Source organism: Triticum urartu, chromosome 7, assembly GCF_003073215.2.
Source record: "Triticum urartu cultivar G1812 chromosome 7, Tu2.1, whole genome shotgun sequence".
Lineage (NCBI taxonomy): Eukaryota > Viridiplantae > Streptophyta > Magnoliopsida > Poales > Poaceae > Triticum > Triticum urartu.
In genome coordinates this window covers 60789267-60802117 of record NC_053028.1, presented here as the reverse complement: position 1 = coordinate 60802117, position 12851 = coordinate 60789267, and the positions used below count along the sequence as shown (strand labels likewise).

The 12851-nt window shown below is 42.8% G+C and overlaps 3 protein-coding genes across 3 annotated transcripts; 2 read left to right on the top strand and 1 right to left on the bottom strand.

Annotated features, from left to right (window-relative positions):
• Positions 1 to 1132: 1132 nt before the first annotated feature.
• LOC125524206 lies at positions 1133 to 2200 on the top strand. The gene has a single exon (XM_048689280.1). It carries the CDS (start codon positions 1133 to 1135, stop codon positions 2177 to 2179), a length of 1047 nt encoding a protein of 348 aa, XP_048545237.1. The 3' UTR covers positions 2180 to 2200.
• Positions 2201 to 7132: 4932 nt separating this feature from the next.
• Positions 7133 to 9501, top strand: LOC125524720 (uncharacterized protein At3g49055). The gene is made up of 5 exons (XM_048689762.1): positions 7133 to 7926; positions 8195 to 8271; positions 8370 to 8481; positions 8574 to 8690; positions 9003 to 9501. Exons 1-5 carry the CDS (start codon positions 7384 to 7386, stop codon positions 9375 to 9377), a joined length of 1224 nt encoding a protein of 407 aa, XP_048545719.1. The 5' UTR covers positions 7133 to 7383; the 3' UTR covers positions 9378 to 9501.
• A 705-nt stretch (positions 9502 to 10206) lies between these two features.
• LOC125524721 lies at positions 10207 to 11471 on the bottom strand. Its single transcript, XM_048689763.1, has 3 exons — positions 11163 to 11471; positions 10753 to 10832; positions 10207 to 10677 (listed from the first exon to the last, which is right to left on the bottom strand). Exons 1-3 carry the CDS (start codon positions 11256 to 11258, stop codon positions 10425 to 10427), a joined length of 429 nt encoding a protein of 142 aa, XP_048545720.1. The 5' UTR covers positions 11259 to 11471; the 3' UTR covers positions 10207 to 10424.
• Between the last annotated feature and the right edge of the window lie 1380 nt (positions 11472 to 12851).

The window sequence follows — 12851 nt, the reverse complement described above, 5'->3', positions numbered from 1 at the left end:
CCAGCCCCTCCACACCACCGTACATGTACGTCCCTCTCATGGAATCCTCTACTGCAAACCCTACATGGTATAAATTTCTGCTTTTAATTCAATCTTCGCCACTTGCAATTCCTTTAGCTCGAATACCTGATTCAGCGTGTGTAGATCTTTAGGGAATTTCTGTACTGCCAAGTCTTTACTCACATCTAAGTCTGAATTTCTAAGTCTGATTTAGCGTGTGTAGGTGTGGCCTGAATTACCAAAACCGTGAGCTTCAGTTGACATCCTTTTGCTTTTGCTTTCTTCATTGAACAAGTGATATATCACATCGAGACACTAGTTAGGACATGCTTTTTGAACATAGGATTGATTATGCTTCATATATAGCAGAAACAGTAGGATTGTCCTACTGCAGTTTTATTAAGATAAGTATTTACAAGTTAGACTTTGATACAAAGAGGAATAAGTTATGTACCTGACCAAATACAATCATTTCGAACAGTCCAAATACTCCAGGTCACCAAAATAGATGTGTTCTGTGTTAAGTCTATCTTTTATAGTAGCCTAAAAAATATCTTGTTTAAGTCTGTTTCTGACCAAATCCAATTGCATACCTCATGAATTCGTTTAGTGCTCTTGATAATTTAATATTTACAATACTTCTGTTAGAGAGATGAGGTGTTGTACAAAATTTCATTGCTACTGTACTATGCTCATGACTTCTGATATTTGTAACGGGAGGCCAATGTACACCCCTGCACCTGAAGACTTGCTAAGTTTTGGACAATTCCCTCCAATGCATAATTATAATTTTCAACCTCCGCAAGTGCAGCATCCTGTACAAGGGCACCAAAATATGGATACCAATCAACCGGCTGATGGTTCCGATGATGAAGCTGAAGCAAGTATCATTGATCCTTCCTCCCTCTACACACTAGATCACTACCTTGTCCAGATGGACATGTTAGACTCATTCGCCAAGGAGATCGCAATAGAAGTGGAGGAAAGCCTTGACGCTCAAGGAAGATCAAGCAGAAGTGGTCCGAGGATTTACGTGAACAGGCCACGTGAAGAAGCTGCTGAGCAATTGGTACGCGACTATTTCTGTGATGATCCTACCTACAAGAAGAAGGTATTTCGTAGAAGATTTTGGATGAGAAGGCCCCTTTTCGAGCGTATCGTACATGCACTAGGAGAGTGGTCTCCAGAGTTCACGCAAAGGAAAGATGCTCTTGACCGTGATGGACTATCTCCATTGCAGAAATGCACATCAGCTATTCACCAATTGGCATATGGTACTCCCGCGGACGCTCTCGATGAGTACCTGAAGATTGCCGAGTGCACATCAATTAAGTGCTTAAAGCTGTTCGTCAAAGGCGTGGTTCATATATTTGGTGATGAGTATATGCGAAAACCCAATGTCAACGATGTGCAGCGCTTACTTGATATTGGAGAGAGTCGTGGGTTTCCTGGCATGTTAGGAAGCCTCGACTGTATGCACTGGCGTTGGGACAAATGTCCCATGGAGTGGAAGGGACAATTCACCAGTGGGTATAAAGGCGTCCCTACTCTTATTCTAGAGGCGGTTACTTCTCAGAATCTTTGGATATGGCATGCATTTTTTGGTGTTGCTGGATCCAACAATGACATCAACGTGCTTAATCAGTCGACGTTGTTCCTTGAGCAACTGAAAGGGCAAGCTCCTCGAGTGAACTATAATGTCAACGAGAAGGAATATCAACTTGGTTATTACCTTGTAGATGGAATATACCCAGAGTGGGCAGCATTCGTGAAGTCGATACCGATGGCTCAAACAGAAAAACAGAGGTTGTTTGCTAAACATCAAGAAGGTGCAAGGAAGGATGTGGAACGTGCATTTGGTGTGCTCCAGGCGCGATGGTCTATTTTACGGCGCCCGGCACGTTTATATGACCGGGGCGATCTCCATCATATTATGTTAGCCTGCATCATTCTACACAACATGATAGTTGAGGATGAAAAAGAAGAGGCGGGGAATATGCTTGATTTGAATGAGGAAGCAGGCTCATCAATTGTTTTCCCATCAGTATTTACTCATGGTGACATGCCAATATTTGCCGAGGTACTTCAAAGAGATGCTAGAATTCGTAATCGTCCGATGCATAAGGCTCTAAAAAATGATTTGATTGAGCATATATGGAGAAAGTTTGGGCGACGATAGATTATATTCGAGACTTGATCCATGTTGGCATTTATTATTAACATAGAGCATAAGGCTCTAAACATGTTTTATATATTTTAATTATATTATATTGGCACTTATTATTTATTATGGGTTCGTTCAAATTTGTGTTCTTGTATTTATATATGGGTACTGGCAAACAAAATTTCATATTGATACATGTCACATATAGATCACAAAGTTGAAGTACTAGTATAGATCCCACAAAACAATAAATGAAAATCTCAAGTTACTACCTCTATGTTACTACCCACTATAGAGGTAGTAACATAGACTAATAACATATGCATGTTACTACTCTATGTTACTACCCACTATGGCTAGTCTTATTGAAACCAAACAGGCCCTTAGCTAGTTACCACAAGCATATCTCTCTTCATTAAATATGTGTCACATAAGCAAAGTTGTATTGGAGTGTGTGATGTTACTTCTAAGTTCCTCCCCATTGTGACCAGCCTCAGATACACATGCATGCATTATTGGATGGCTTTGCTTGCGATTGGATGTTTTTATTGCAGCAATGTTATCGCGCTAACGTTTTTCTAGGGCACGACAACTTGAATGTTTTTTAATGATGATTTATATTGGCTCGTGATTGTAACCCTGTAACAATGGAATAAAGCTCTTTCACCCCTAAAAAAAAGGATGATAAATTTAGTTAGTAAGCACGGCAAATCCTTGTAAAAAAAACTAAGCTGATACGGATTTGACATGCAAATGTTATTCCTACTTAATTAGTATTCCCTCCGTAAACTAATATAAGAGCGTTTAGAATACTAAAGTAGTGATCTAAACGCTTTTATATTAGTTTACAGAGGAAGTACTATTACGAAAAATCTGCCTAGCTTATTTCTGATTGTAACAACCCCAGCTATTCAGCTAACCGTCATTAGACTCAATACGTAGAGATTTTGTAAAATCTTTACGTAGGAATAGCACTGCTCATTTTATCTTGTTTCGTTTTCCCCAGCCGATCGAGTGGAAGGTGCCAGCTAGCTCAGCTTTGCTCGCGTCTGGCTGGCTAGCTTGCTGCAATTTATTAGTTAGGACCGTCCGTCAAACGTTGGAGTATGATGCATGCGGTCGAGCTGCCGACGTGACGCAGGTTTATGACCCAGTAGCTCCACCCAGTTAAATACAGGAACCATCTCACTCTGACTCCCAACTGCCAAATGGTGACAGCCGACAAGTTTACACAACCTACTTGTTTCCTTCGCCTTCAACTTCATATATTCATTTTTCTTTAACATGCTATGATCGAAGTCGCTTGCGTATATGCACATACACCCATCCTAATAAACACAGGCATGTGCACCTTACCTTTATAAGCGCTCCCGAGAGAATGAGCTAGCACAATTATCTTGGAATTGATAAAGTTATCATAGGCGCCTTGTAATCAGATGGGGACGTCTCTTCCCACTTAACAAATGTCGGTGAAAAGACTAAAATAAATCCAGAAAAATATGAACATCAATGTCAAGTTTAGAATTTAAACCCCGATGGACTGGTTTCACCACCGGAAACATAAACATAATCATCTAACCACAGGTAACTTGAGCGGCAGACAGGTCGTGATGATGGAATGTTTTGATGTTGTACTCTCTCCATGTCAAAAGTTACATATAAGTCATTTTTTAGGCTAAACAAAAACATGTTATATTTTAGTACAGATGTCGTAGCATTATTTCACATTGGTTGGTACTGTATTGTTTATGAGGCCCCTTCCAATGCTCTATCTTATACAGGTGCTAAGCCTTCCATGTAGGCAAAAAAAACTGATGTGACGAGTTATTTAAGAGAAGAGATAACTGTGATGACCTCAGAAAAAAACAATGCTAAGCGTGTGAACCTAGGCAAAACATTTAAAGAAAGGAAGCCCACCAATACATGAAGATATTTAGTTGCTAAATCATTAAATGAAGCAAGCTTAGCAACCATAAGCTAAGTACCTATGCATTGGGGAGTATAGTTGCTAAGCTATTTAATGTGCTTAGCACCTCATCTAAGAGCATCTCCAACGGCCGCGCGAAACGACGCGCGCGCGGTAAACGCAGCCTTTAGCGCGCGCGGGGCGTTTTGCCGCGCTCCAGCGACGGCGGGAAAACCACGCGCGCGGGAACTGCTTGCGCGCGCGCGAAAAGGCGCCAGCTCGCGCGCCATATTTTGCGCACCGCTTCCGGCGCGCCTATAAAGTGCGGCGCGCGCCACGCGCCTCTCCACGCCTCCTCTTCTCCTCTTCCTCTCTCTCTCTGCCACGCGCCGCTCCAGCGCCCCGCCACCGACGCGCCTCCGCCACCCCGCCACCGCCGCGCCGCCATGCCGCCGCGCCGCCGAGGAGCGTCCGGCTACCGCGGCGTCCGCCTGTGCCCCAACGGCGGCTACTACGCGGAGATACGCTCCGGCGATCTCCGGCTCGGCCTCGGCACGTACGGGACGGCGCGCGAGACCGGCCGCGCGTATGACGCGGCAGCGTGGCGCCTAGGCCGGCCACGCGGCCAGATGAACTTCCAGGGATGTCTACACGCTCCAGCAAGCGCTCGACCGTGCCCCGCCGCCGCGTCTGAACACGGCACAAGACCGTGCGGAGCACGCCGAGCGGCAGCGCCGCCTCCTCGTCGCCCAGGAGGACGAGCGGGTCATGGCGGAGTGGCGCCACCGCCACCCGGAGGACGTCGCCTACGAGCAGGCCTACTTGGCAAGGCGTCGCGAGGAGGACACGCGAAGGCGCCGCGAGGCGCGGTTGGACAGGCGTCGGCGCAAGGCGTTGGTGAACGCGCAGTCCGATCTCGTCGCAGCAGGTGGGCAGTCGTTCTTCGCGCCGGACGATGATCGGTGGTTGGACATCTGACTGGATACCTCGAACGACACCGCCGAGGAGGATAATGGTGATGATAGTGATGATAGCGACTTAGAGTAGTTTTTTTATGCAATCTATCTTGTTTTTTATCGTTTGTCGTTTTTAATTATTATGCAATCTATGTTTCGGATGTAAAATACCTTTGTATCGTTTTAAAATCTATGCAATCTATCTATTTTCCAATGCCTACATTTTAGCCTAGAATGAGCGCACGCTGCTTTTTTTACGCGCTGCTGGAGCGGCGCGCGCGGGCTGCTGGAGCGGGCGCAGCGCGCCGCGCCAAACCAGCCAATGCGCGCGCGGCATATGTATTTTTTGCGCGCGGCGCGACCGGCGCCTGTTGGAGATGCTCTAAGCACCCATACATTGGCAGCAGCCTGAGAAACTCTCCTTGAAGTATTGAATGCGACTATTAATTAACCTCAGATATCTTACAATTTGTGCACCACAAACTTTTCAATGCTCTCTTGTGATTAATTGTCAGGTAGACACAGGTCTAGATCTCCTGGGGTACACTGGTTATGGTGTCATACTCAGACATGATGAATGGAGCTCGCAGTTGGCCATAATTCAAGACCCGCCGTGCGAGCCGTGCCGACGCAACGGAAGTGCATAAATTATGCAGCTCTGCCCAGTTAATTAATGCCACTCAACTGTGAACTACAACATTGATCAAGTGTATACAAAAATATTAACATTCAAAATACTAAATAAATACCATTAAAATCATCATTCAACATATTGTCATACTCCCTCTGGTCATTTTTTACTTTGCATATTTCTCAGAAGTCAAACCTTGGAAACTTTGACCAAATTTATATTACAATTTATCAACATTTACTATATCAAATCAATGTAAAATGAAAATATATTCTATGATAAATCTAATGATATTGATTTTGTATTATGAATGTTCGTAGTTTCTTGTATAAACATGGTCAAATTTCAAAAACTTTGACTACAAATCTAATACGCAAAGTAAAAAGGACCAGAGATACTCCCTCCGTCTCAAAATAAGTGAATCGATTTTGGTATAACTTTAGTACTAATGTTGTAGAGACACTTATTTTAGGACGGATGGAGTATATTTTAGTGTGCAAGTTTAGACTATTTCCGGTTGTGTGACTCAACGGTGAAGTGCCGAATGGGTACTACCGCAGCAGCAAAATACGTGATATTCTAGACAGGATGCAACTTTAAAATTTACTCCAAATTTTCTAAATAAACATGTTGTAAAGAGATCTTTTTTACAAAATAGGAAATACTTTCCTAGACAAATAGAATAATATCATCATCAGAGTTAGACTGCACGTATTTAAGGGCGCCATCCACTTGGACGCAGTGCTATTGGTAGTACTCCAAGTAGCATTGTATACGTCGCTTCCAACTTAAAGTGGTGAGAGGAAATACAGATTTTTTTATAGATAACCATCAGGCGTAATCATTATAAAAGAAATGACAGGGAGTTGGCCAGCATAACAAACTCATAAGTATATCTTCCCCCTAAAAAAATCTCATAAATACAGTATATATATCTTACCGAAATTCTCTTCGGCCATTCATTTTCCTAGATAAGCATCCCACATAAGCATTGAAAGGAGCAACAAGAGCGAGTCAAAAGCATAATTTAAGAATACAAAGAAAGCATAATTAATTCATTGATGAACAAAAATACCTCACTAAAATCCTCTCTGGCAATTTTATCTTGTTACATAATCTTCACATGACAGCAAGTTGGGGAGCATGATTAATTCCTCGACGGAAATGTCCCTTACCAAAGTTTGTTAGAAGATTTTCGCTAGTACAAGGATATACTATATGTCACTGCAAACACTTCTTACAGGAAAGCAGAGCAGGGTTAATCAAGACCGCCTCAACTCGGCTTTATGCACACTAGCTGCACATTAACAGTTTACAAGAGTACAAAGTATCGAGTATACACGGGAGTTACAAACCATGGAGCTGAAAAATCAAGCCACGGTGACAAAGTATGGTAGTACGTAGGAAATATGAAATATCTTCCAAAATGTTTGGGAACTTGCATGCTCAGGGAAACTGGATGATTTACATTTCCGCTCTTAAGAAAGAGAGTTAAATTTGCGCGAATTCGGGGAGCGTGAAGAATCAAAAAATAAAGAGTTTGAGTCATATACTGAGGACGTGTATATGGCACAATCCTGAACATGTGCCAAGGAAGAAAATCACAGGCAGTGGAGCAGCCAACTACCCTTCAAGGTTTCCTTTGACTGTCAGCTATGTCCTGCTTCCCTACCAGAAAAAGCTTTCCCTTCTCTTCTCTTGCACCAAGTATCTGCAGATACCAGCCATGGATCACCAAACTAAGTTTGTCGTGCAGAAGATTGTCGTGTCGCTCCACTCGGCGGGTGAGATCTTTGAGAATATCCTGGGTAGAGCTTCTGAAGAGAAAGCAGAAATGATTTCTTGCCGATCGAATCTTGATCCCAAGGATGGGCTGGAATTCCTGGGATTGGAGGCTCATAACATCCATGATCTGGCCAAGGAGGTGGAGATCAGGCTCTCGGAGTGCAGGGAGAAGGAAAGGAAGGAGAGATGCAGGATGGAGAGTATGATATCAAGCTTAAAGAAGGAGAACCAGGATATTAGGAGCATGTTGGAAGTTGCTGTAACTGAGAAGGAGGCGGCGGAGAATAGCCTTCGTGTGTTGAAGGGCGACGGCGATCAGAGAAGAAGTTCAATCCTGCAGATTGCTGAGAAGGGGTTGCAGAAGGTTGGCTTTGGCTTCATCATGGAGGTGATAAGTGGAGAATCAGAAGGAGATGAGATGAGCAGCTCCAGCGCCAGTGCAGCATCTAATGGAAGAGAAAGTAAACAGGAGGTTGACAGTCTGGTAAGTATTTCTACATCACTCCTCGGTAGCTGCAATGGTTTTGTTGTTTAGATAATAGCCCCAAGCACCAACTACAAAATACAGTACATAGTTGTTATTTGTGAAGTAATCGTCATGTAATCCCCATTTTATGATCCCCGGGTACCGAGCTCGAATTCGCCCTATAGTGAGTCGTATTACAATTCACTGGCCGTCGTTTTACAACGTCGTGACTGGGAAAACCCTGGCGTTACCCAACTTAATCGCCTTGCAGCACATCCCCCTTCAGGCTTCAATAGTTGGTAAGACACTGAAAAACCTGCATCATGAGATCAATGACCTCAGACAGGCCTTAGACGAGTCCAGGTAGTCGCCGACCAAAGATGTCTACCATTTTTTTTATGGACCACTAAAGGGCATTCCTGTAATCTATGCTAACTGATAACATCAAACTGCTCTAACAGGTCAGATTGTGATCATTTGCAACTTCTCGCTGCTCAACAGGCTCAGAAGATAATCAAACATGAGTCGCACATACAGGATCTAAGAGAACGGGAAATTCTCCTACTTCAAAGTGTATAACAATATGTATTATTTATTTATGTAAATTCTTTTATTTTCTAGCCCTGTAATTGCCCAGGATCTGAAGTCTCTTTCTCATACCTAAGGTGGAAGAGCTCAATGTCCGGGTAAAGGAAGTAGAACAGGAAGCTGCACGATGGAAAGAGGCATGTGCGTTGGAAGTAGAAGCTGGAAAAGCTGCCATTAAAGAACTGAACCAGGAGGTAACCCAAGAGGAATAAGTTTGACCTAAGCTTCATTAAAATGGACCTCTTGAGGTCAAGAAATGCGCTTCTCAGATTGATAAATGACAATTGAGCATAACATCATTAGAGAATTGATATGAAAATATGATGCTCCTTCAAAGTAATTAGAACAAAATTGAAAGATATAAGCATGTCCAACTTTTATTAATTTAAAAATCGTAAGTTTGAAATCCTTGAGTTTGCACTTTGCGATAAATGCAATAGGAAAACATCTCTCATTTAGTCATTCATGAGAGGAGCTGTACATGTTCTAACGAGCTACCTTTTCAGGTGACCTTGCTCAGAGAAGAACTGCGAAGAGTAAAAGCAGATTTAGATGCTGCAAACAGCAAGATACAGCTAAAAGAGAAATTAGCCGCCGGTGCAATGGCAGCACAAGCTGCTGCAGATGCATGCCTTAAGCTTGCTGACAGTAGATCTGCTGGGTTACAACAGAGAATAGAAGAGTTGACAAGGCAGATAGAGCAAGAAGATACACATGCAAGAAAAGGGAGAGACAGTGCCCGAAGAAGAATAAGATACGCCTGCTGGCCATGGCAGCGACTTCGAGTCATATCAACATCCTCTCGTGCTAGGACATGGTCTGTTGATCAGAACGGAAGATTGTTACCAAGGACAGAAGCACTACTTCAAATAAGGATCTGACTAAGTTCTCACAGTTTCCCAGACTAGCTAGACATATCCCTCCCTGTTCCCCTATTTTCTCTATGTAAGCATGCACCTTAGATTTTTGCAATAAATTCATATGGTCTTCTCACTACTCGCTGAATCTAGTTTGTCTGCCTACTGCCATCTGGAGAAGTCATTCAACTTGGAGCTCTTTTGTGTGTGCATTAATGGAACAGTGCAGAGAAACCAGGATGTTGGGCACCTTACGAAATGGACAAGAAAATATAACATCATGGGATACTTACAAAAAAGTATCTATTCGGAAACTTTTGATACTTACAGGGTTGGCGTTGTGCGGCGCAGCAGCATGGACTCATCCGTTAATTTGAAGCCTGACACTCATACATTATCTCAAAACTCAAAACATTCAGAAACCTTGCACTGGTAGCCTTAAGAGGGCCATCTGCTAATGTACTCGTAGGGGTTCTCTAGCATCCTCTGCTCCCCAGCCACAATACTGCATCAAGAAGGTTCGGAAACTACTAACCTGTAGGAGGTGTCCGCTTTGAAGGAACCATTCATCCTTCACTTCCACATGGGTTCCCCTTTTAGGGAATGACATTGGTAGCGGAAAAGCAATTTTAAGAAACACCTTACAAACTATGTTCCTTAAACAGTCATAATAACGAACACTGGATGGACCTTTAAACATTTGGTCTTGAGAAACAAGGGTTTATTTCTTGCCCCTATACTATAAGGCAACATCTAAAGAAATTTTGTCAATAGAAATAAAAATTCTAGGATATATAAAGTAATAGCAAGTCTGACATGAAGTTGGAATGGATGGAGCAGAAATTTCAGGGAATCAAATGGAAAATCAGGCTCTATTCAACTTCAGACGGACAACACTGGAACTGCTCAAATTGAGTTGCCAAATATCCAGCCCAGCTATGCCCTTACATTTAACAAATACCCACTGTAGGGTGTAAGCTGGTAAAATAGAATCGCCTAGGGGTTTGTCAAAATCTGACTAGAACATCAAGACATGTATGAATATTTAGAGGGTTCCGTGCATACAAACTGTCACTTGGTCTTCTTCCCTAATGGCATTGAAGTAACGGAAGGCAATTCCCTCTTCTTGCTACAAGCACTGGTTCTACCTTGAGGCTCACCGCTATCATCATCACTCGCCTCATTCACCTCCTGAGTATTTATTTTCTCTTCCTCCGCTGACTTCCTCTTCTGCGCATTCACCTTCCTGAGCAGCCTCCTCTCCACTGGATTGGTGGGAGCTGCCCGCTTCGCGTTTGGCGCCACTCTAGCACCAAGGCCAAGCCTACAACGAAATTGGTCAGCCTCATAAACCAATTACACATGAATACTAAGAAAGAAGGATAGATGAATTATATACCCTGACGGCCGACCCTCGAAATCCTTATCATTCAGCTCATCCGGCTCCAGAGAGCTCATTTTGTCCACCCATGTCTGGGCCTAAGAATGACATATGAAATGGGTGAGTATGGCACAATCCTATCAAGCACTCAACAAATACACTGATACACAATCCTATCAAGCACTCAACAAATAGAAAAACATATACGGCATCGTGGCGATGGCTCTCGGCGCAGCATCGGTTGCTTTGGAGACACAGCAATCACCTAAATAGAAATAACAGAGAGCGCTGCAAGTTCTATGTACAATATACTACATACCAGGTGCGACCAATCTTAAGCACAGAGGATTGCATCGAACACATCTTGGCTAGGAGAGAAACAGGAGGAAGAGGAACCGACGGGTCTTTTTGAGGGATGCGGGGCTCACCAAATTGAGGGCCTTGTTGAGCGTGACCACCTTCGGGAGCGGGGCCTTCTTCTCCGGCGGCGGATTCTTCTTCTCCGACCGCTGCTCCGCTGCCATCGCCGGCCGAGCTAGACTGGACACGGAGGGCGCCAAAGAGGACCTGCGTCGGAGCTAACAAGCTGGGACAGGGCGTGCTGCCGTCGCGAAGCGCTACAAGCCTCGGGAGGAGGTGCCGGGGGCGGCGGCGGCGGCGCCGTCGACAAGATTTTGGGGCGAGGAAGTGATTTCGGTCTCCCACGTCCCACGACGACCGGGACCTCCTATTCCGCGCGTAGGGCGCCGGATACGAAGAGCAACGCACACCCCAGCGTAAGTGGGCCGCTGCCCAATTTACTCGTTTATATATTTTTCACCTTTTTTTATTCAACTAATAAATTATAGAAATAAAAACAGTTTAAAATAGAGAACAGTATATTAAGGCATGTAAATAAATATTTAGATTTGTGTGTATAAATATCTGTCCTGTATTTTGAAAAATATTTATTGCGTATTTAACAAATGTTCATCCCATATGTGAAAATGTGCATCACATATTTTTAAAAAGGTTTACCATGTATGTAAAAGGGTTTATCGTGTATTAAAAAAATAATTACATGTTTGTGAATGTTCATTATGTATTAAAAATGCTTACCAAATTTTTTTTAAACTATTCATATACCCCCCCCCCCCCCCAATCTCAAAATAAGTGTCTCAACTTTGTACTAGCTCTAGTATAAAGTTGTACTAAGCTTGAGACAATTATTTTGGGGCGGAGGGAGAATTTTGAAACAAGTTTGTAGATTGAAAAAATGTATCCATGCACGCATGATACATGTTCATATTAGTCGTTCACAAAAATAAAGTTAGTCACACGCTCGCCGCGTATGGACGTAGTACCCCGCGCACGGCTGTTTGGTTGCGATCGAGTTTAGACTGTATTGTAAACCTTTCGAAGGCTGAGAAGCCTCCTTGGCTTAATGAAATCTACCTTTACCTCGCGCAAAAATGATAAATTTATAGGAAAATAAATCAATAAATAAAGAAGAACGTGTGAAACACCTAGAAAGGAAACACATATAAAACAAAAGAAAACAAAAAATGAATATGGTTTTGCCTAGAAAAAGATCAAAGAAGAAAAACCAATAAAAAATCGCTTAAAACGAAAAAGAAACCGTAATAGATTCTGGACTTGTGTGTGAAACGGAAATTATCGGTATACATGACCAGATGGTTTGCTCTTTTGCCTTTTGGTCTTCCGTTTTTATAACTCATAATAGATTCACACTTTTTTTCTTGATATTATAGGTTAGTATTATTTAATGTGGGTTTGAATGTGGTGGAAACACTAAACACACAATGTATATAGCGAGGCAATCGCCCATGGGCACCGATATGTGGCTTAGGCAGTTCTCTATGGTTTTTCGTGTTATTTCTCCATTTTCTCTACTAGATTTCCATGTCCCAGTTGTCGCGGTTTATGTCCAGTTTTCACGTTTTGCATTTGGCTTTCGTGGTTTTCTTTCCTTTCTTTTCATTTTTCATTTTTGTTCTCTTTCCTTGTTATTTTTGTCTTTTGTTTGCTTTTTCGTTTATGCTTGTTCGTCTTTGTTATTTTTTGAAAGTTACATGATTGAACAAAGTATATTTTTAACACCACTCAACATTTTAAAA